Source organism: Vulpes lagopus, chromosome 13 (genome assembly GCF_018345385.1).
Source record: "Vulpes lagopus strain Blue_001 chromosome 13, ASM1834538v1, whole genome shotgun sequence".
Taxonomy (NCBI): Eukaryota; Metazoa; Chordata; class Mammalia; order Carnivora; family Canidae; genus Vulpes; species Vulpes lagopus.
This window is the reverse complement of record NC_054836.1, coordinates 44,838,637-44,862,887: the sequence shown is the minus strand read 5'-3', so window position 1 is coordinate 44,862,887 and position 24,251 is coordinate 44,838,637. Positions and strand designations below refer to the sequence as shown.

General features: G+C 45.8%; 1 protein-coding gene across 1 annotated transcript in view; it reads right to left on the bottom strand.

The window, feature by feature from the left end:
* Window positions 1-23,717, bottom strand: part of FKBP9 (FKBP prolyl isomerase 9) — a 40,798-nt gene extending 17,081 nt beyond the window's left edge. Inside the window, exons 1-5 of the mRNA XM_041728035.1 lie at window positions 23,303-23,717; window positions 9,693-9,838; window positions 8,932-9,121; window positions 8,119-8,264; window positions 4,417-4,606 (exon numbers count right to left, since the gene is read on the bottom strand). Of these exons, the coding sequence (XP_041583969.1) occupies window positions 4,417-4,606; window positions 8,119-8,264; window positions 8,932-9,121; window positions 9,693-9,838; window positions 23,303-23,529 (899 nt within the window). The 5' untranslated portion in view covers window positions 23,530-23,717. The remainder of the gene's footprint in view (window positions 1-4,416; window positions 4,607-8,118; window positions 8,265-8,931; window positions 9,122-9,692; window positions 9,839-23,302) is intronic.
* Between the last annotated feature and the right edge of the window lie 534 nt (window positions 23,718-24,251).

The following is a 24,251-nucleotide window of genomic DNA, read 5'->3' as shown; positions in this document are numbered from 1 at the left end:
CTGGAAGAGGGTGAAGCTTAGTTTGTGAGGACACAGCCTGGAAACATGCTCCCTGGGAACCCACACTCCCCAGAACTCACACACAGTGTGGGAGCATCTGGGTACAAAACCACTCCCAGAAACAAGCCTCCAACCCTCTGGTCTGGTCAGGTTATGGATGGGATGCACCAGACAAGACGCAGCCACACAGAAATGTAGCTAATGTAAATTGGACTGTGCTTGGTAACCATGTCAAGTTAATTTAAAAAAAGCATCAAAGGTGGACCTTCTTAGAAACTAAGAATGTGTCACAAGACAACGTTCCAGTATCTGAAGCAGAGAATATCTGTACATATGAGGCATGGATATTTGGATTGCCAGGAAAGTAACACATACACAGAAAAAAAATTGAACTCTGCAGTCTCTACCAGGGCCCGGAGGAAGTCTTCCTACTGTAATCCCTGCTCACCAAGCCACCTTCTGGGGAGTACTTGGGTTTCCCAAGTGCCATGGGCAGGAGGCCCAAGCATTCTGCTCAGTGGAGAGATCCAGCCTTTGTATCAACTGCCAATTGAATCCGATTCCTGTGAGTTTGGTGAGGACAGGAATCAATTCCCCAAAGCCAGATGTTTCCAGAATAAAATAATAAAACTTCACACGCCACGTCTGCTACCCAGGGACCTGCACTCATTCCTCACCCCCACCTGGTGCAGAGGTGGCAAAAAGCCTGTCGTGAAAGAGTTGGTCCGTTCCACCATGACCTCAAACACGGCCAAAGGATGACCGCCTCAGGGGCACAGTGGCCGGGAATTGTAGAGCACTCTGAATAACTTTAAAAGAAGACTTAAGAGAGCCTGGCTGGCTCAGGAGTTGAGTGTCTGCCTTTGGCTCAGGGCGTGATCCCGGGGTCCTGGGATCTAGTTCCGCCTCAGGATCCCTGTAGGGAACCTGCTTCTTCCTCTGTCTGTGTCTCTGCCTCTCTCTGTGTCTCTCATGAATAAATGAATAAAATCTTTTAAAAAACAGGGCAGCCCCAGTGGCGCAGTGGTTTGGCACCGCCTGCAGCCGGGGTGTGATCCTGGAGACCCGGGATCGAGTCCCACGTTGGGCTCCCTGCATGGAGCCTGCTTCTCCCTCTGCCTGTGTCTCTGCCTCTCTCTCTCTCTGTGCCTCTCATGAATAAATAAATAAATAAAATCTTTAAAAAAATAAAACTATCCATTTTTCTCCTATAAATTGGCAAAAATTATTTAAATATGATTCTCAGTGTTGAGAGAGTTTGAGGGAATGAAGCTCTTTTAGAGTGTTGGGGAATAAAAGCTTCCCCAAGGACAGCTTGGTTGTGTATATCAAAAACTATAAAAATACACATAATCTTTGACCCAAAGATTCTTCTAGAAATTTATCCCAAGGAAACAATCTTACACGTTAAGATTTAGCTGCAAAAATAATTACTGAAGCCCTACTTAGACTGTCAAAAGGAAGAAAACAACAGATGGTGACTAACATATCATGATGAGTGCTGAGTACCGTGTAGAATTGTTAAATCACTATGTTGTACACCTGAAGCTAATATAACTCTGTATGTCAACTACAATAAAAAAGAAAACAACTGGGATTAATTACCTAAATTAAGGCACATCCATATAATAGAAAATTATGTAGCCATTAGGATGGACTAGATCCCAATGCACTAAAGTGGAAAGCATTTTTAAAACCTAATAAAATTGTCACTCCTTTATTTTTTTGTTAAAGTTTTATTTATTTATTTGGGGGGGGGGTGGGACAGAGGGAGACAGGGACTCTTAAGCAGACTCTCTGCTAAGCACAGAGTCCAATTCATGGCTCCATCTCACACCCTGAGATCATAGTCTGAGACAAAATCAAGAGTTGGATGCTTTACAGACTGAGCCACCCAGGCACCCTGTGGTTCCTCTAATATGGAAAGAAATCTGGTGCACACTAGAAAAAATGGTCTTTTAATTAGAAATAGAATTCCAGGGACGCCTGGGTGGCTCAGCAGTTGAGCATCTGCCTTTGGCTCAGGGCGTGATCCCAGGGTCCTGGGATGGAGTCCCACATCGGGCTCCCTGCATGGAGCCTGCTTCTCTCTGCCTGTGTCTCTGCCTCTCTCTCTATGTCTCTCATGAATAAATAAATAAAATCTTTAAAAAAAAAAGAAATAGAATTCCAAGAAATAAAGGACAGAACCAAGCTCATAAATAACGGGTAATAAATAACATGCACACACTGAATGTTTTCTGCAATAGAAAAAAATAAATAAATAAAGACAACTCAAATGTTCATCAGTAGGGGAATGGTTAAATAAATTGAGAATATTCACCCAATGAAAACACTATGCAGACATAAAAAACAAATAATCTCTCTTATATGTGTACAGTATAAATTGTATATGTATGAATTTTTTAATTAGGTAGGCTCCACGCAAGCACATATCCCAACCCAGGAGCTTGAACTCATGACTGTGAGATCAAAACCTGAGCTGTCTCTCTATATATCAATATGGAAAAATCCCAAGATGGACAAATAAAAAGGAAGAGGCAGGGTGGTGTATTCCATCTGCTATATACTATAAAGGGGAGAAAATAAGATAACATCTGTATTTGTGTTGGGACGCCTGGGTGGCTCAGTGGTTGAGCATCTGCCTTTGGCTCAGGCGTGATCCCAGGATCTGGGATTGAGTCCCGCATCCGGCTCCCTGCAGGGAGCCTATTTCTCCTTCTGCCTATGTCTCTGCCTCTCTCTCTCTCTCTCTATCTCTCATGAAGAAATAAATAAATAAATCTTAAAAAAAAAACACATCTGTATTTGTGTATATCTGCGTTAGAAAAAAAAAAACGCACAGTGGAAGAATAAAAAAGAAACATTAATAAAAGTGGTTAATTCTAGAGGTGCCTGGATGGCTCAGTTGGTGGAGTGTACAACTCTTGATCTCAGGGTCTTGAGTTCAAGCCCTTTTGGGCATAGAGATGAATGAAAGGAAAGGAAAGGAAAGGAAAGGAAAGGAAAGGAAAGGAAAGGAAAGGAAAGGAAAGGAAAGGAAGGAAGGAGAAGAAGAAAGAAAGAAAGAAAGAAAGAAAGAAAGAAAGAAAGAAAGAAAGAAAGAAAGAAAGAAAGAAAGAAAGAGAAAAGAAAGGAAGGAAGAAAGAAAGAAAGAAAGAAAGAAAGAAAGAAAGAAAGAAAGAAAGAAAGAAAAGTTAATTCCAAGTGGCTAGAGAAAAGGGAGATGGAAGGTAGGCAGGGCCAAGTAATAGGACATATCTTAATACACACTGAGTTTTAATTCTGAACCATGTGACTATTACTTTTTCCAAAAAGATCAAATGAAAATTGTAAAGGAAGAGACCCTAAGAACAGGAAGGATAAATTATTCAAGCAAATGGGACGCCTGGGTAGCTCAGCGGTTGGGCGTCTGCCTTTGCCTCAGCGCATGATCCTGGGGTCCTGGGATCAAGTCCCACATCGGGCTCCCCGTGGGGAGCCTGCTTCTCCCTCTGCCTGTGTCTCTGCCTCTCTCTGTGTGTCTCTCATGAATAAATAAATAAAATCTTAAAAAAAAATTCAAGCAAAATAATGCCATATAAAAATTCTTCTGTACTATTTTGGATGACTAAAGAAATCAGAAGTCTATTACCTCAGAGAGACAGGTAGGCTGCTGTCTCTACCTGTTTGCTCTACAGGAAGCTGAAGAGGTGGTTTCCCAAGGGCACATGCCACTTGAAAGAGCAAGACATAGCAAGCTGCCTGCCGCCTGCTCCAGCCACCTGTACAAGGGCAAAACAGGACTGAATAACAACAGAGGCATGGTAATTAGCCTTTGCAGCATCAGGAAGGAAGCCACAAGCACTCAACCTGTCTCATCCAGCAGCCTTTGAAGTTCACAGAGCTTGCTTTACATACCTTATCTCTTTAACCATCTCTGAGAAAGGTGCTAATTACGGGGGGGGGGGGGGGGGGGGGGGGGAGCGCGGTGCGGGGGAGGATCAGGGGCACAGGACTAAATTTCAGGGAGGTCAAATGCCGTCCAAAGTCACCACACACCGGGACCAGAACCCACCTTTCCTGGCACCAAGTCTGTTGTCCCCTCTTCCGACCACCCAGACCTCAGTTCTGGCCACTTCCCATCCTGGATCCCATAGCTGGCTCCCTACTTGGATAGTTGAACAAGGTATAAGGAATGGTGGGAGTGTAGGCTGAGTCTATCCCGTTTTCCTGCAGACTTATATCCCACAGGCTCCAAGAAGGAGACCGTTCTAACAGCCTCTGAAAGAATTCAATGTCAGAAAACAATCTATGCTAGAGATGAAAATACTAACTACAAATCAGCATTGACAGAGTTCAGATCATGGTCCAGCCAGAGGTAGACTATCTTTAATAAGATGCTCTGGTGAGTGAAGGCTCCAGTAGTTTCCTTACCTGGAATCAAAGAAGGTGCCATCCAGAAGGGTGCCATTGTAATGATACCTGAGAAAGTCCCCACTTTGACTTCGCCGCTCACAGTTTTCTGGGACTACCTTATTCTCAATGGAAATGCCATCCTTGGGGTTATGGAGGTCCAATAAAGCGACATCAAACACCAGAGATGCCTGTCCAGGAATGTCTTTCCCTAGAGTAGAATGGAGGAAGATGATGAAATCAGGACATGAGATTTAGGAAGGGCTTTTAACTACAACTCAACTCCCACTGTGTTGGTGTTACTCATTCCTTAAAGCTTCCAAGCTGAGGAAATAAACGTTCTTTCACATGTTGGGTGGCCCCCTGGTGTTCAACTATTTCTGCCACCACCGTGTCTATGGTGCCCAACCATGCACTGGCGGGCATAATTTGAAGCCTAACTTCTTCAGAAAAAGGAGCAAACCAATATTGATGACACACAAGACTACCATGACTGTATTTTCTATGCTTGTGCTGACAAATCAAGGCTCTATGTAGGTGGTTATGCACCCACATGAAAACCCAAATACATGCCTCTGTGGGTTTCTGTCTGTGTACAAATGCAAATCACAGACATTTACAGGCATAAATTCCTTGGACTTGATTCTTGATTCCTTGGACTTGATTCATAAACCTTGGACTTGATTCTACAGAATATTACACAGACTTGTTCTGTGGAACCATCAGCCAATGTTTTGAAGACGCAAAATGCAAAAATTCAATTTATTAAGTGCATCTAAAACAAGATATAAATAAAATTAAAGCTAGCTAAGAGGGAGGAAAAATGGTACCCACAATGCAAAATATAAATCCTCAAATTCCTTTTATCCCACTTCTGGATGGTATTGCTTCTTTGGGATGTTCCCAACAGTGGGGACCTAGTGAATATACACAAAATGATAATCTACCTGAAGAGATTATTGGGTACTAGCTCTTCTTGCAAGGATCAACATCAACCAATAAATAACTCAATTCAGTACTTTGAGATAAAGGAAGTTAACTGACAAACCACCTACCTCAACATTCTTGCCATTCAATATACCTTTGCAAAGGAGTAGACCCGGCAAGTGAATGACAGCACAACAGGCCTGAGCTCCTTCAATAGGTTCTTTGGCAGAGCCCATCACCCCCCCCCTTCACCTCAGGGAAACAATGAAATCTGCTGAAAACTGCTGCTGAGTCAGTCTCTGGAATGTAAGGTGTGGTCAATCCTCCAAGTGTGTGTATGGGTGTGTGTGTGTGATAGAATATGAATCTTGTACTTTTCTGTATTTTTTCATTTATTAGAAAAAAGAAAGCCTTAAAAGTAGAGCTTAAAATTTTTCTAACATTATCATATACTAATTGAAATTTTTTTTTAAGATTTTATTTATTTATTCATGAGAGACAGAGAGAGAGGCAGAGACAATGGCAGAGGGAGGAACAGACTCCATGCAGGGGGCCCGATGTGAGACTGGATCCCGGGACTTCCGGATCATATCATGGGCCAAAGGCAGACGCTTAACTGCTGAGCTACCCAGGCATCCCAAATATTTGTGGGGTTTTTTTTTGTTTTTTTTTTTTTAAAGATTTTATTTATTCATGAGAGACATATAGAGAGAGAGTCAGAGACACAGGCAGAGGGAGAAGCAGGCTCCAGGCAGGCAGCCCGACGTGGGACTCGATCCCGGGTCTCCAGGATCACGCCCCGGGCTGAAGGCGGGACTAAACCGCCGAGCCACTGGGGCTTCCCTGTTTTTTTAATAACAATTTTATCAAGATAAAATTTCCATATCATACAATATATATGGGGTGCCTGGATGGTTCAGATGGTTAAACATCCGACTCTTGGTTTTGGCTCAGTCATGATCTCAAGAGTTGTGCGATGGAGACCCACGTCAGGTTCAGCGCTGGGTATGGAGCCTGCTTAAGATTCTCTCTCCCCCTCTACCCCTCCCCAACCTCTCTAAAATAAACAAGTAAACAAATAAATAAATAAAGTCATACCTGGATAGCTGAGCACAGTACTAAAGTATTAAATAAATATTTAAAATAAATAGTTTATTTATAACATGTTGTTTATTTAACATAAATAAAGAATATTCCTCAAATAAGGCCAGGCATCTAGTTTTATTACATATGATGTATGCATCTGGATGATGTCAAAAAGATTTGAGAGCCAAGGAAAATGACCTTCCACTGGCTAAGGATGAGACCACTTGAGTATCAGAATAACACAATGTCTTGATGAGGGGAGAATTAAGACATATTTACAGCAGTTGCTTTCAAATTTTATTCTTCTCTTAGCAAGGAATCCCCACCCCTGCTTTTTTTTTTTTTTTTTTTTTTTTTTTTTTGAAGAAACTGACTGCTGGGCAGCCCTGTGGCCCAGGGGTTTAGCGCCACCTTCGGCCCAGGGCGTGATCCTGGAGACTCGGGATCGAGTCCCATGTCGGGCTCCCTGCATGGAGCCTGCTCTCTCTCTGCCTGTGTCTCTGCCTCTCTCTCTGTGTCTCTCATGAATAAATAAATAAAATCTTAAAAAAAAAAAAGAAAGAAAGAAAGAAAGAAAAGGAAAAGAAACTGCAGATCCCCAGCAATAAAAGTGGAGGTGGACAGGAAAGAAGGCTGAGCTGCATTTCCTCCTTTCTCCTCCTGATCCATAGACATACAGAGCCAAACATAGCTTGGGAAACATTATGTTAGGGTTATTATAAGTCAGGTACCACAGTCAGTAAACTTCTTAAATGCATTATGTTTCCAATTCAATTCTTAACTACAGATATCTGTTTATTTAAATACCAGAAAGTTCTCTTTGTTGTGTTAGCCTGTCCATGTGATTAAATATGCCAGAAATTAAAATATGAGTAACTGCAAAACTCCATTTACAAGCCAATGTTCTGTTTTCTCTCTGCGAAAATGACACTAGTTCAAATTAATGTTTTTTTCTCACATTGTGCTTTACATCTGTCCGCAGGGAACTAATGTCACAGGTAAAATCCACCACAGAGGTACAAATGCGGGCGGGGGGGACGGCAATTCTGGCCTCATATACTAAATTGTTATCTCGAGATCTACAACCTTTGGACTTTCTAGTTCAAATCTCATTTCATAGATGGGAAAATACAGGCTGGAGAGGTTGGTGCCCAAGGTTACAGCTTAGGAGGCAGTGGCAGATGCTTACTTATGAATGCCAATGACCATTAATAAGTAGAAGTTTCCACAATTCAGTGATGAGATGGTAGATGATCTGGACTAGCACTGCCCAACAGAACTTTCCATGGTAATGGAAATGCTTTGTAACTGCTCTGTCCAGTACAGGAGCCCTCAGTAACATGTGCCTCTTACGTACATGAAATGTGGCAGTGTGGCTAAGGAACAGAATTTTAGATTTTACTTAATTTTAATTTATCTTCAATTTAAATATAAATAGCCATTATGTTGCTAGTGGCTACGATACTGGATAGTGCAAGTCTAGACTAAAAATATCTGGTGGGTTTCATGTGGTAAGCTGAATTAATCACAGCAATAAAAATAAGGACAAATGAAGGGCGCCTGGCTGGCTTAGCAGGAAGAGCATGGGACTCTTGATCTCAGGGTTGTGAGTTCCAGCCTCACAATGGATATAGAGATTACTGAAAAGTAAAATTAAAAAAAAAAAAAAAAGGACAGATGAGAGTAGCTTGAAGAATGAGAAAGACTTACCATCTCCTTCTTCTCCATAGGCCAGAAAAGGAGGTATGGTGATGATGCGCTTTTCCCCCACACACATCCCCAACAGCCCTTTATCCATTCCAGGAATCAGCCAGCCAATGCCCACATATGTGTCATATGTTTTCATGCGATTATGACTGAAAGCCAATGAGAAAGGGGTGAAGTTCCATGCCATGAAGGTGTTTCCAACTCATTTCTCAATAAGGTTTTAGATACACAGCTCAACAGTGAAACTCTACCCATCCCTGAAGACCAGCATTTTTGGGTCTTCGTTCCCAAAGAAAGACAGCAGAAGTCCTCAAATTTAGAAGAAATGAAAATCATGTAATTAAACCACTGTGATTCACAAAACTAAGCCCGCTATTCTCTCTAACCAAACACACTATAACAGGAAACCCCAAAGGGTTCACTGTTCTCTAGCTTAGCACCTTACTCCTGGTACTTCTCTATAGCTTCATATACTTTCAGCCTCTCCCTCTTCCTTCCATGGGAAAACTATAAAAATGGATGCAAAAAAAAAATGCATCAACCTACTTGGAAATAGGGCCCTTCACATAATGACGAGTTCTCAAGATACTATTATTCAGATAAACATTTTTCTTACATTTCTATGAAATGTATTAAAATTTTGATTCTGGCTTTACAGAGCATGAAGCATCAACCAAAAGCCTTAAGTAAAGGAGTTGGCACTGATGGAAGTTGAGAAGAGTCTCTCTTCTGGTGTCTCCATGGGCATAGAAAGCAAGTGAGATAGAAGGAACTAACGAGCATTTCACCAATATTACCATGAATGGTGGCACTTACCTTGAATCAAACAGTGTCCCATCCAAGAACGTTCCATTGTAATGGTACCTTACAAAATCAGATACCTGGATGGTCCGAGGGCAACTGGGGGGCTTGAAATAAGTGTGAACCTGAACTTGATCATCAGAGTTCCAAATATCCATCAGAAGTACATCAAAATGAAGAACTGAATCTGGGGGGATCACACCAGCTAAAAATTAAAGAGAATTCACACTTGAGAAGCTGCTGCCTTTCAGGCCAGACAAATAAAGACCTACAATGCTGCCTAGGTGTTCAAGGGGGTCACGAAACAATTAAGAAACAGACCATGCTCCCTCCCTTTTTCCTCCAAATGAGAAAAAATTGTCTTCCTCTCAACAAGGGTGACATTCGATACACCTGTGTTAATATCTAGAAGAAATGAACCAAAGATGAAATTTTTGCTATGTATGTTCACTGCTTCTCATTTTCCTCAATTTAAAGCTTCTGAAGATTCTCTGGTCGGCGTGAATACCCTTTAAATGTTCTGGTTAGGGGATTCCTGGGTGGCACAGCGGTTTGGTGCCTGCCTTTGGCCCAGGGCGTGATCCTGGAGACCCAGGATCGAATCCCAGGTCGGGCTCCCGGTGCATGGAGCCTGCTTCTCCCTCTGCCTATGTCTCTGCCCCTCTCTCTCTCTCTCTCTCTCTCTCTGTGACTATCATAAATAAATAAAAATTTAAAAAAAATAAATGTTCTGGTTATTTCTGCAGATGTGTTGACAAAATGGAACAAAAACTTACAAACTCCTTCACTTCCGTAGGCAAGCTTTGGGGGGATCTTCACAAAGCGCCTCTCATTTACACACATCCCAACCAGAGCTTGGTCCATCCCTGCAATCAGCTGTCCTTTTCCCACAAACACGTTGAAAGTGGAGTCTCTGTCATAGCTGAAGACCCAAGAGGAAAAAAAAATAAATAAATAAATAAAAAAATAAAAAAAAAAAAAAAAAAAAAAGACCCAAGAGGTAGAGAAAAAGAAAAGTATAAATTAGTCCTTCCCTTAGTGAAACCAGTCAGTGAAAATGTACCCGTGGACAGAGTGATATCACTGGAAAGCAAAAACACCCTGTAAAGGAGTTATTGATACAGGAAATGTCTTCACTAATTATACTTGCAGAGTTGGAATTTTTTAATTTCTTTGAATATTGCCAGCAAATCTAATTTGATAAGCATCGGTATAACCCTTCTTTCAAAAACAAAAACAAGGGCAGCCCCGGTGGCCCAGTGGTTTAGCACCTGCCTTGGGCCCAGGGCGTGATCCTGGAGACCCAGGATCGAGTTCCGCATCGGGCTCCCTGCATGGAGCCTGCTTCTCCCTCTCCCTCCACTTGTGTTCTCTCTCTTTCAAAAACAAAAACAAGGGCAGCCCCGGTGGCCCAGTGGTTTAGCACCTGCCTTGGGCCCAGGGCGTGATCCTGGAGACCCAGGATCGAATCCCAGGTCGGCTCCCGGTGCATGGAGCCTGCTTCTCCCTCTCCCTCCACTTGTGTTCTCTCTCTTTCAAAAACAAAAACAAGGGCAGCCCCGGTGGCCCAGTGGTTTAGCACCTGCCTTGGGCCCAGGGCGTGATCCTGGAGACCCAGGATCGAGTTCCGCATCGGGCTCCCTGCATGGAGCCTGCTTCTCCCTCTCCCTCCACTTGTGTTCTCTCTCTTTCAAAAACAAAAACAAGGGCAGCCCCGGTGGCCTTTAAGGCAAAGTCATAGAATAAAATGCTCTATGGCCATTTAAAAATACCAGATTTATATCCATTGGCACAGAAGGACATATACAGTAACAGAGAAGTGCAGGTTACAGTGCCCCAGTATACAATAATTCGATTTTGAATTTACACATATAGATGCATACAAAAAAAAAATCCACAAGGTGATACACAAAAACATTACCAATGATAATCTAGGAGTAGGGGATTTCAGGTGGTTTAATACTCTCTTCATTTTCAAAATGACCATGTAATATTCATGTAATAAAATATTAAGAACTGTTGGGGGGTGGCGCCTGGGAGGCTCAGTCAGTCAGTTAAGTGTCCCACTCCTGATTGGGGCTCAGGTTGTGGTTTCAGGGTCGTAGGATGCAGCCCCATATTGGGTTCCATGCTCAGTTTGGAGTCTTCTTGAGATTCTCTCTCTCCCTCTGTCCCTCCTCTCACATTTCTCTCTCTCTTAAATAGGAAAATAAAATAAAATAAAATAAAATAAAAATAAAATAAAATAAGAGAAAGAAAGAAAGAAAGAAAGAAAGAAAGAAAGAAAGAAAGAAAGAAAGAAAGAAAAGAGAGCTGTTCAAAGTTATCTCCTTAGGATGTGCTGCCCCTCACTTGGTAAATTACCTCCTCATTTTCCCTAACCAACAGCCTGGAAGAGCAACACTGTCTACTTCACCACTGATCAGGGCAGCTTCCTCAGGCCTGCTCCTTTTTTGGCTTCCTTCTCCAAGTTTTACAACTCATTTTAATAGCCTTCCTTTCGCTAGGTCAGTGAAAAGAAAGCAAGATTCCAAGTTCAGGTCAGCAAGCCAGAGGACAAAAACACATGGTCAGTTCTGTGCCCAAGACAGCTTAGCACCTCCACCCTCCACCTCCTGCCCCCCTGGAATGCCAGCTCTCTAATTTCACTCGGCTGGGGACTTGCCATGCCCTGAACCATCACCCAACAATGAACCAGAACTTGAAGCTTCAAAGACACCCCAGGTTCAGAACATGTGCAAAGAGCTACAATGCACAGGCTGGAAACCACTTTATAAGTAAGTCTTTCATCCATGGAACCGGAATACAGTTCCCAATTTTTTTTAAAATATTTTATTTATTTATTCATGAGAGACACAGAGAGAGAGGCACAGACACAGGCAGAGGGAGAAGCAGGCTCCATGCAGGGAGCCCGATGTGGGACTCGATCCCAGGTCTCCAGGATCACACCCTGGGCTAAAGGCAACGCTAAACTGCTGAGCCACCCGGGCTGCCCTACAGTTCCCAAATTTAACAGATTTTATTTTATTTTATTTTTTATTCATGAGAGACACAGAGAGAGAGAGGCAGAGACAGGCAGAGGGAGAAGCAGGCTCCCCGAGGAACCTGATGCAGGACTAGATCCCTGGACCCGGATCATGCCCTGAGCCAAGGGCAGATGCCCAACCGCTGATCCACCCTGGCATCCTTCCCTTAGTGATCCACCATTAGTCCTTCCCTTAGTGAAACCAGTCAGTGAAAATGTACCCGTGGACAGAGTGATATCATGGAGCTAAAGACCTAATCCCACAGTTCCCAAATGTAATGAGTTTTTAATAATAACTACTAGTTAGAGAATGTTTATTATGTGTCAGGCACGGCGGCAGACTAAGCTTTTCCACACGCTACCCCATTTAATCATACAAAACGTCAAGGTAGGTTCTGATGCTCAGGCTCCTTGGAGGTGAATCTCTCAAGCTCACAAAGTTAGCCAAGTGGGAAAGCAGCTAGGACCCAAGTCTGTCTGACCCTTCACCTCCCAACATGGCCCTCCCGCCCCAGGTAGTACATAAAAACTGCTGTTGCCAGGGCACCTGGGTGGCTCAGTCGGTTAAACGTCTACTTTCAGCTCAGGTCAGGATCCCAGGGTCCTGGGATTAAGCCTCGCAAGCATTAGGCTCTCTGCTCAGTGAGGAGCCTGTTTCTCCCTCTCCCTCCACTTGTGTTCTCTCTCTTTCAAAAACAAAAACAAGGGCAGCCCCGGTGGCCCAGTGGTTTAGCACCTGCCTTGGGCCCAGGGCGTGATCCTGGAGACCCAGGATCGAGTTCCGCATCGGGCTCCCTGCATGGAGCCTGCTTCTCCCTCTCCCTCTGCCTGTGTCTCTGCCTCTCTCTCTCTTTCTCTCTCTGTGCCTCTCATGAATAAATAAATAAAATCTTTAAAAAAACAAAAACAAAAAACCTGTTGTTGCCTTGCAGTATTAATATCTTCCTATGACAACCTAAGCAAAGTGGTAAAAACAAACAAAAATAACACCTTTCTGAAAGAGTCATAATTTAACATGTGAGAAACTGGCCAGCCCTGGTGACTCAGTGGTTTAGCGCCACCTTTGGCAGGGGTGAGATCCTGGAGACCCAGGATCAAGTCCTACATCGGGCTCCCTGAATGGAGCCTGCTTCTCCCTCTGCCTGTGTCTCTGCCTCTCTCTCTCTGTGTGTGTGACTATCATAAATAAATTAAAAAAAAAAAAAAAAAGAACTGTTAAAAAAAAACACACAATGTGTATTTAAAGAAAATAATGCAAAACTATTAAAAAATATTTGAGAACTCTCAATGCAAGACTAGTCTTATCTCCTGCTTAAAACTGACCATCTGCAAAACTAACCATTCTGTGCTCTATGAGTAAATCTGTGCTGATCAGCACAACTGGCACAAATTCATACACAGCGTCAAGCCCAGGACCGGTTATGAAAATCATTTCTGCAAGCTTTGGAATAAGCACTTAATAGAGCCTGTCCCAGTATCTAGCTGATTTACACCTTTTGCAGATGTCCCATCTGACGTCCTGCAAGAAACAGATGATACACCCAAACTAGGCCGCTCCAGGAAAGTGTAATGGAGTGTAAAGGAGTGTGCAGGGTGCAGAGAACACAGGGGACAATGTAGTACCTCTGGGGACAAGTCAGGAGTGCTACTGTCAACCCAGGGCTTGAAGGATCCAGGGGCAGAGAAGGTGGTGGTTCAGGGCCACCTGACAAAGCTTAGCTAGGACCTCCAGTCTAGGGACACAGATGGTGGAGGCTCTACAGGTAGGGAGACAGGAAAAAAAGATCTCCAGCTCACCCTCCTCCCTCTGATCTCCTGGTGATGCCCCCCTGGCTCAACCCAACAGACGGGTCGTCGATATAACCCATACTATGCACGTGTAGCCTCACAGGGCAAAAAGCAAGTGGATCAGTGGAGAGGAGACCTGGAAAGGTAAATGGAAATCATCCAGCACATTCAACACCCACCCCTACCCCCACTCCCTCACCCCCGTTTCCTCTCCATCAGCTTATTTTTCTCCCCTGCTCATTCACTGCTATAAACCCTTTTATTGCTGTCCCTGACACTTTTACTGTCCCTTGCCCCAAGGCGGTGATTAGAAGTGGCTGCAGCACTCCCTGACGATGCTCTTCAGGTTTACCAGCCCAAGGATCACTAAGACAGGAGACATTACATAAAACCCATTATATCCAAGTCATTAAACTGTCTATCCATGAGCACACATGATTGCAGCCTATTCCCCAGGATGAGTAACTACCTCTGTGGCTGCATTCCTGAAGCATAAATACTGTGGCTCTGTTTCTTTCTTTCTTTTTTTTTTTTTTTAAGATTTTATTTATTTGAGAGAGAGCACAAGTGGGGGAGGGGGAGCAGAGGGAGAAGGAGAGGCAGCCTCTCCGCTGAGCAGAGCCCTATGCAGGGGCTGGAACCCAAGGCCCTGACCAGGGCCCAAGCCAAAGGCAGATGCTCAACCAGCTGGGCCACCCAGGCGCCCCCGTGGCTCTATTTCTAAACATAGGTTTCAATCTGTAGTGAGGATGAACTTTTATTTTTATTTATTTTATTTTTTAGGACTTTATTACTTATTCATGATATCATTCATTTATTTATTCATATTTTTATTTATTTATTCATGAGGCACAGAGAGAGAGAGGCAGAGACACAGGCAGAGGGAGAGGCAGGCTCCTGTGAGGAACCCAACATGGGACTCGAACCCAGGTCTCCAGGATCATGACCCAAGCCACAGGCAGACAGCTCAACCACTGAGCCACACAGGCACCCCGAGGATGAACTTGTTTTTTGTTTTTTTTAAGATTTATTTATTTATTTATGATAGACACACACACAGAGAGAGAGAGAGAGAGAGAGAGAGAGAGAGAGAGGCAGAGACACAGGCAGAGGGAGAAGCAGGCTCCATACCGGGAGCCCGACATGGGACTCGATCCCGGGACTCCAGGATCGCGCCCTGGGCTAAAGGCAGGCGCCAAACCGCTGAGCCACCCAGGGATCCCCCTGAACTTTTAAAAGGACATATGTCATGGGGAGCCTGGCTAGCTCAGTTGGAAAAGCATGCAACTTGATCTCGGGGTCATGAGTTTGAACCCCACATTGGGTATAGAGATTACCTAAATAAGTAACTATTAAAAATAAATTAAAGATAAAGGAACATATGTCAAACTGAATGTACTTCCTCCCTAGAGTCCCCAAAGCCCATTCCTTCTCCAAGTTCCTATGCTCCTCTTCACGAAAAAGAAAAACAAAAGAACACAACTTAGGGAAACAGAGGAGACCAGTGCTGGCAACAACATTTGGGAAGACGGAATGGAAAGAGAAGTGTAGGATCTGAGATAGTAGGGAAGAAACAGAATCTAGGGGAAGCGAAAGGAGACCTGGCCACAGGTAGAGCCGTGTGCCTCCCTGCCTGCAGAGGTGCAGCGTGGAAGGCGCCGGGGCAGAAGGAAGCCTGGAGCTTGAAAACATCCAAGCTACAGCTCCACCCCACTCCAAGCCCCTTCCCCACTCCTAGCAGCTTGGCGACTACAGTTTTAAGCTTTATGGAATTACTTAACTGGTTTTTAAAACTCCGAACATATGCAAAATATATGGTACTATTTTTTATGGTACTATTTTTTTAATTAACTTTAAAACTTTTGACAAAAATTTATGTGTGTTTATACTACTTGTTGCTGAGATTATTTTATTCTCAGATCCAGCAACAAAGAAATGGCCATTTCAGAAGGGAGAGAAAACTGCCCTGAGGTTAGAACTGAAGTCCTGATCAGCGATGAGAGGACACATCAGCTTGCCCTATATGCCAGTTTTAGAATCAGGTTAGACAAATAAATGTTAATACAATACTTTCCCACCATCTTTATTGAGGTATAATTGACAAATAAAAATTGCATATAGTTAAAGAGTATAATCTGGTATTTTGATATATGTATATGTGTATGATACATTTATACAGTGTGAAATAATCAGCACAATCAAGCTAATTAACATATCCTCACACAGTTACCATTTTCTTTCTTTTTGTGGTGAGGTTTACCCTAATAGTAAATTAAGGTTTACCCTGACAGTAAATTTCAAGTATAAATAAAGTATAGTTAAATTTCTGGTATACAGTACAGTATCGTTAATTGTATTCATGATGCCATACATTAGACTGAATTCATTCTTTGAACATTAAAGAGACTGCCATGTTTTGAGAATTCCTAACAGCTGGGAAGCAAAGTAATAAAGAGGCAGCTCGGGATCCCTGAGTGGCTCAGGGCTGTTTAGCGCCTGCCTTTAGCCCAGGGCGCGATCCTGGAGTCCCGGGATCGAGTCCTATGTCGGGGTCCCGGTATGGAGCCTGCTTCTCCCTCTGCCTGTGTCTCTGCCTCTCTCTCTCTCTCTCTCTCTCTCTATGTCTATCATGAATAAGTAAATAAAATCTTTAAAAAATATAAAAATAAATAAAAAAAATAAAGAGGCAGCTCACTGGGCATGGGAACCATCTTTGGGGTGCCTGAGAGTTGGTCCCGTCTCAGGCCAACTCAGATGACTGGCTCACCTGGGGCCTGCTTGACAGGCCTGTGGTCCTGCCAGAGCCATCAGTGGATGGGACTGAAACCTGCATGAAATGCACGAAAGCAGGCTCTCACCCCCTAGCTGTTAGCCCAGCTCTGAGATGACCCAGGTAAGATTCAACACCCGCTCCTGGCTGAGTCCTACCACTGAGCCTGAGCTCACGTACAGACTTGAAAAACCTGACTTTTCTGGCTCCCACCTCACTCCCCACACCACGTTCTCTCACAGGTGACTCTGGGCTTCCCAGACTGTTTCCCCCAAACCACCACCTCGTCCAGCTGCTAATGAGCCATGGCAAGCGGAAAACGCAAGTCCATAATGAAGTGGCAAACTAGCTATGGGCTACCAGCTGGAAAGAAGAACGTTGCAATAGAGAAAAAGGGCGAGGGATCCCTAGATGGCGCAGCGGTTTGGCGCCTGCCTTTGGCCCAAGTGCGCGATCCTGGAGACCCGGGATCGAATCCCATGTCGGGCTCCCGGTGCATGAAGCCTGCTTCTCCCTGTGTCTCTGCCTCTCTCTCTCTCTGTGACTATCATAAATAAATAAATTTTTTAAAAAAGAGAAAGAAGGTGAGAGAGAAGAGAGGAAGGAGTAAGAGCAGAGGAGGGAAACACATCCATTCTAACTCCACAGAGGATCAGGCTCCGAGATGCGAGCCCTTGGCCTCGATGGTCTTTGGCACATTAAGATATCATTATGAGAAAAACTGCAAAGCAAAGTGAAATCATTCTAATGCCGTAGTGGATCTTCGTTTTTCAGCAGCTGCACAAGTTAAAATATCTTTTAAAAGATCTTTATAGATCTTATTCTACATAAGTTCTCAGCCAGTAAAATATAACCAAATTAAATACTCAATATGAATGCGCAGTCGCTCGCAATGACCCACAATTGAATATTCAAAGCAATGCCTGGGGATCCCTGGGTGGCTCAGCGGTTGAGCGCCTGCCTTTGGCCCAGGGCGTGATCCTGGAGTCCTGGGATCGAGTCTCACATCGGGCTCCCTGCGTGGAGCCTGCTTCTCTCTCTGCCTGTGTCTCTGCCTCTCTCTGTGTGTGTGTGTGTGTCTTTCATGAATAAATAATAAAATAAAAGCAATGCCATTGAGTCTTCACAAGGTGTTTTGTTGCTGTTGTTTTAAAGACAGCAGGCTTTAAAATTTTATTTATTTATTTATTTATTTATTTGAGAAAAAGAGAGAGCGTGCAAGCATGGGGGGTGGCAACAGAGGAGGAGGGGGAGGGAGGGGGAAAAAATATCCCAAGCAACCAGGCTCAACACAGGGCTTCATCTCACCACCTATGAGATTATGACCTGAGCTAAAACCAGGGCTCGGATGTTTAACCAACTGAGCCACCCAGGTGCCCCTGCAGGGTGTTTAGTAAGCATGCCAATGGCCTCAAGATACCCTAGTAAGAACTGCCTGGAGGCTAGGCTGTTTTCCTAAAGTTGGCAGAGCCACACTGGACTAACAGACAAGCAGCAACTTCCCTTTTATCACATACCTTTTCTTTTCTTTTTTTAAGATTTTATTTATTTATTCATTCATGAGACACAGAGAGAGAGGCAAAGAGAGAAGCAGGCTCCCTGCAGGGAGCCCGATTTGGGACTCGATCCGGGACTCCAGGATCACACCCTGGGCCGAAGGCAGGCGCTCAACCACTGAGCCACCCAGGGATCCCCCATGTAGCTTTTCCATAGGAGGAGCTGCTATGCAGATTCACATGGTAAAAGCGCCTCGCCTAAGTAAGCCATGTCACCACCGGGCCAGTCTCCCTGTTACTACTTAACTTCTCCATCGGGGGTGCTGCCCAGCTCCCTGGCTCTTCTCAGAACCAATCCTGCAGAAGGGGTGAGCCTTAACACCCCTTTCCCCAATACCCACCAGCTGTTGACAGTACATACTCAACAAATATTTGTTGAATGAATAAATGACTAAATACACATATAAAGTTAAGCAGACCTCTGTTCATAAGTCTTTGATTGTTTTAGAGCAATAGTTCTGAGTGTGGTCCTCAGACCGGCAGCAAAAGCATCCCCTGGGAACTTAGAAAAGCCAAATATATTCTCAGGCCCCACCCAGACCTACTGATTCAGGAACTGTGTAGCACAAGCTCTCCAGGTGACTGTGATGCATGTATAGTTTGAACACCACTGTGTTGGAGCATCCAACCCAACAAGGCATGTGGTAGGCACACAATAATATTCACTGACCACCAGGACCTTGAGGGTCTTGCTGACAAGCCTGGAGGCTGTGAATATGCTGACCGGATGCTAGCTCTGCCTGCTAACAGGAACACATTCAACTTCAGTCATTAGAAGGAAGATAGAGCAAACAGAAAGACTGTCCAGACTGCCCCCCTTGCCCTTCTTGCTAGGAACCCTATGGAACTCCTAAAAAAGCTGAATCGGGAATGGCTGACAAAGAGCTCCCAAGAGCTGGATAGTGGGAGCAGGAGCCCCCTGGAAACTGTAGCTGGGAAGCTGCTGTTTTCCGTCTGGAGCAGCAGCCACAGGAGCATTTTAACAAGGCCATGGAGGCTCCAAAATAAAATGAAACCAGGTCCAAGGCAGTGGCCAAGAACTATCGGGCTGGGCCTCCTGGCAAGTGCAAATGTCCAAAAGCTGAAAAGATACTAACTGCTCCCAAATGCCAGGCAGAGACTCAGGAAGAAAGCTCTATGAGAGGAAAAGCTCTTTGTGGCTTATGACTCTGGTCAAGGTGACAGCTGTTTTCTTCTGAGCAAAACCTCCAAATCAGCAGCCAGAACTCAAAATACCTTAGATTTCTCCTCCCCTAAGCCCTTCAGGCAGGAATAGAATAGTTGTGCCTTCATGCTTCATAAATTCCCAAAGGAATGGAGGCCCTAGAGGAAAACTCATGCTAGTAAAACACCTACTGTGTGTCCTGCCCTTTCCACTCAGTTGTCCACACTGAAGCCACAGAAAAGTCTGATCTCTCAACCCCCTGATTAAAATCCTTTAATGGGGATCCCTGGGTGGCTCAGCAGTTTAGTGCCTGCCTTCCGCCCAGGGCGCGATCCTGGAGTCCCGGGATTGAGTCCCACGTCGGGCTCCCGGTATGGAGTCCCTCTGCCTGTGTCTCTGCCTCTCTCTCTCTATGTCTATCATGAATAAATAAAATCTTAAAAAAATAAAATAAAATCCTTCAATGGCTTTCCCTTTTCCTAGATAAAATCCAAATTCCAGAGCCAAGCAGAAAAGATCTCTCAAAGTTGGGCCCAAGTCTTCCTCTCCAGCCTCCTCTGGCCTCTCCTTTACCCTGTTGGTCACTCTCCTACTCTCACTCTAAACTCAGGCCATAGTGAACAGCTTTCACATCCTCCAACACAACGCTCCCACTGCCAGGCCTCTACATTGGCTCTTCCTTCCACCAGCACATCATTTCTTCCCTCTACAGCCTTCACCTCTCAGCTCAGCCCTGGTCAAATTTTTTTTTTTAAGATTTATTTATTTATTCATGATAGACAAAGAGAGAGAGAGAGAGGTAGAGACACAGGCAGAGGGAGAAGCAGGGTCCATGCCGGGAGCCCAACACGGGACTCGATCCTGGGACTCCAGGATCGCACCCTGAGCCAAAGGCAGGTGCTAAACCACTGAGCCACCCAGGGATCCCCCTTTTTTTTTATTTTTAAATTTTTTAAAAAAGATTTATTTTAGAGACAGAGCATGCGTAAGAGGGGCTTAGGGACAGGGAAAAAGAATCTCAAATCAACTCCAAGCTGAACGTGGAGCCCTATGTGAGGCTCCATCTCCTGACCCTGAGATCAGGACCTGAGCTGAAACCAAGAATCAGAAGTTTAACCACCTGTGCCACCCAGGCACTCCAGCCCTGGTCAGTTTTAATCATCTTCAGGTCTTATCCTTGCAATCCTAGAACTCCATCTTGACCACTCTCCCTCTCTCCAACCCCTTACGACAAATAGTTAAGCTTTCTGTGTGTTTCCACAGCTCCTTGCCTTTCTTTCATTATATATATATATATATGCACCGACCATGAACCTCAAACCATAGACTGGTGCTACACTGCCTAAATTCAAAGCCTCACTCTACAACTTAGTAGCCAGGTCCTTTGAGCACATTACTTGAACTTCCTGAGCCTTGGTTTCTTCATTTGTTGTTGACGTACCTCCTTCATTGTCTTGTGAGGTTAAATGAATTTGAGAGTAAATGGATTCATACATCAAAAGGTACACGGTAAAAACTGTGTAAACTCTACATGAGAGACCAAAGTGTACGCTATTATTGTTTCTGTACATATCACATTATGTAATTGGACTATAAGCTGTAGGGACAGGGAAAGATACCATCTTCTGGGGCAGACACTACACACACATTTGCTGAATGGATGGTAGTGATAATGTCTTCCATTGTCCCACACTGCCTCACAGTGGCTGCCACAACTAGAGGGTAGAAAACAATCACACAGCGTGTTTTAGTGGGAATTATTAATTACCAACAGCACAAGCAGGAAATGCTTCCTTATTTCTAACTAAAGAAGCAAATAAAACAAGGTATACAAATGGCCAATAAACACACAAAAAGATGCTCAGCATCTTTAGTCATGAGGGAAATGTGAACCAAAACCACAACGAGACACCACTGCTCACCACTAGGATAGCTAGAGCTAGAATAAAAAAGATAGACAATTATACAGTTGTTGGGGGAGAATGTGGAGAACTAGGACCACTCACTCATACGTTGGCGATGAAAGTGTAAAACGGTGAAGCCACTTTGGAATACAGTTTGGCAGTTCCTTAAAAAATTAAACAATTACCATAGGACCCAGCAATTCCACTGCTAGGTACATATCCAACAGAAAGAAAAGCATATATCCCCACAAAACCCGGTACATAAATGTTCATTGGCCAAAAAGTATAAGCAATGCAAATGACCATCAACTGGTGGACAAACAATATATGGCACAGTCACACAGCGGAATATTATATAACCAGAAAAAGGAATGCAGTACTGGTACATGGATGAACCCTGAAAATATCACGTTAACAGAAAAAAGCCAGATACAAAACACCAGAAATTATGATTCCACATAAAGATCTAAAGTAGATTAGTGGTGACTGATGGAGGGGAGGGGAGTGAGTGCTAATGGGTCCAGCATTTTTGGAGTGATGAGAATTTTCTAGAATTAGATAGTTGTGATAGTTGCACAAATCTATGAATATACTAAAAACCACCAAACTGTATGCCTTAAATGGGTGAACTGTATGGCATGTGAATGATACATAAAGCTGTTCTAGGGATCCCTGGGTGGCGCAGCGGTTTGGCGCCTGCCTTTGGCCCAGGGCGCGATCCTGGAGACCCGGGATCGAATCCCACATCGGGCTCCCGGTGCATGGAGCCTGCTTCTCCCTCTGCCTGTGTCTCTGCCTCTCTCTCTCTCTCACTGTGTGCCTATCATAAATAAATAAATAAAAAAATTAAAAAAAAAATATTTAAAAAAGCTGTTCTAAAAAAGCAACAGAGGGGGTAGCCCGAGTGGCTCAGCGGTTTAGTACGGCCTTCGGCCCAGGGTGTTACCCTGGAGACCTGGGATCGAGTCCCACCTCTGGCTTCCTGCATGGAGCCTGCTTCTCCCTCTGCCTGTGTCTCTGCCTCTCTGTTTCTTGAAAAAAATAAAGAAAATCTTTAAAAAAAAAAAAAGACAACTGAAACAACAGACCATTTCTAAGCACTTGCTATGTATCACTTAGCATGCTAAACAGCTTTTGGATATTCATTGTCTGGAATTTCCAAAAAAGGCAAGAGAGGCGACAAGAATCTTTAGGAAGATAACTTCTGGAGTGAGCCTAGGTCAGCGGAGGGCACACAGCAGAGGCTCAACAAACGGTGTCTTTGCCTAGACTGGTCACTGATGGAGAGACGCGCAGGCACAGACCTGGGTTGGTAACAAAGCCTCGGGGAGGAGAGCAGAGGGTAGCTGGCGGAAGAGGTCTCCTAACCCTAACGCTCAACTGGAGAGAGGCTGGGGACAGGTACTGGTGTGTGATCTTGGGGCAGAGAGAGAAGGAATCCTGGGCATAGTCCAGGGCCCCTGGGGCAAAGCTGAGAGACCTGCTCTGGACCACCCCAAGCCCAAGAGCCAAGAAGCGAAGGGCAGTAGTACCAGCAGGCACAGGCTCTGGCCTGGACTGTCAGGGTCTTCCGGTCGCGGCCTCCACTCAAACAAGTTCCTTAGCCCCACTGGCCTCAAGTCACCTCAGTGGCAACAGAACTAAGGGATCTGTTGTAAGAACTGAATAAGTTCATTGTAGGGAGAGCACTCGCTACCCTGGCTCAGGGCAATAGCTCCACAGACGTTAATGCTCTGTCATCAGCAGCTCATCACCACCGTCATCGGCATCATCATCCCGTACTGCGACCAGGCATCACCTGGCTCAGGGGGCCCGCGGAGGGGCCCGTAAAGGGAGGTGGCAGACAGACATCAACATTCACTCTTGGGGTGGGGGGGGTGTTTGCAGAGGGGCCATTCCGCCCTGTGTGGCCGCGCTGGCAGGACAGGAAGGCCGGGACGTGTTCCAAGCCCTCCGAGCCCGGCCCTATGCGAGGCTCGGGCCCGGGCGGGCGGACCAGGGCCGCGCAGGTAGGGTCACCCGAGAGGTGGAGGGAGGCGGGGGAAGGAGGGGCGCGGGGCTCGCGGGGGCGGGGCCGGGGGAGGGCCGGCGGGAGGGACGGGCCTGCCCGGGGAGCGGGGGGCGGGGAGCGGGGAGCGGGGAGCGGGGGGCGGGCGCCGCTGCGGCGGAGGCCGGTACCTGGAGTCGAACTTCTGGCCGTCGGGGAACGTGCCCACGTAGTGGTAGCGCACGAAGTCGCCGCTGCGCACGGTGCGCGGGCACTCGTCGGGCACCGAGCGCCGCTCGACCTGCAGCTCCGCGTCCAGGCCCAGGCCCGCCACGGGCGCCGCCTGCCCGGTCACCCAGAGCAGCAGCAGCAGCAGCGGCGGCGGCGGCGGCCGTCGGCCCCGGGCCCTGGGCGCCATCGCGGGGGCGAGGAGGGCGCGGGGGGCGCGGGGGGCGCGGGGGGCGCGGGGGCGGCGAGGGCGCGCGGAGCTCGCGGGGCCGGGTCGGAGCTGGGCGCGCCGCGGCGCTTGCAAACGTGGAAAGACTCCGGGCCCTCCCCGGGCGCTCCCCGCCGCAGCCGCCGCCCCCTCCGCCGGCGCCCGCCCCCCGCCGCAGCCGAGCAGGGGAGGAGCCGCAGCCGCGCCCCGCCCCGCCCCGCCCGCCCCGGGAAGCGGGCCCGCAGCGCCGGGGCAACCTGTCCTCGAGGGACGGACCGACCGCTCCTCGGGACCGGGCTCCTGCCCAGACCTGGAGGACGAGAGCGCACGCGCGCGGCCCCGCCTCCGCCTGTCCCCGGGGACTCCAGCCTCGGCGCCGCCGGAGGCTCCTACGTGGCCGCGGATCCAGTGACTTCGGGCTGCTTTGGGGAGCGGGGGAAGCTTAGATTGGTATTATGTTTTGCTTTGTTTTTTTAACTTAGTTACAAGAATGGATTCTACAAAAAAAAAAAAAAAAAAAAAAGGAAGAAAAGAAGAAGAATGGATTCTACAAGAAAAAGACCAAAATCATTCTTTAGGTTTTTTTTTTTTTTCCCCCGGGATACTACTTTTTTTTTTTTTTTTTTTTAAGATTTTATTTAGTTGGGGCAGCCCCGGTGGCACAGCGGATTGGCGCTGCCTGCAGCCCGGGGTGTGATCCTGGA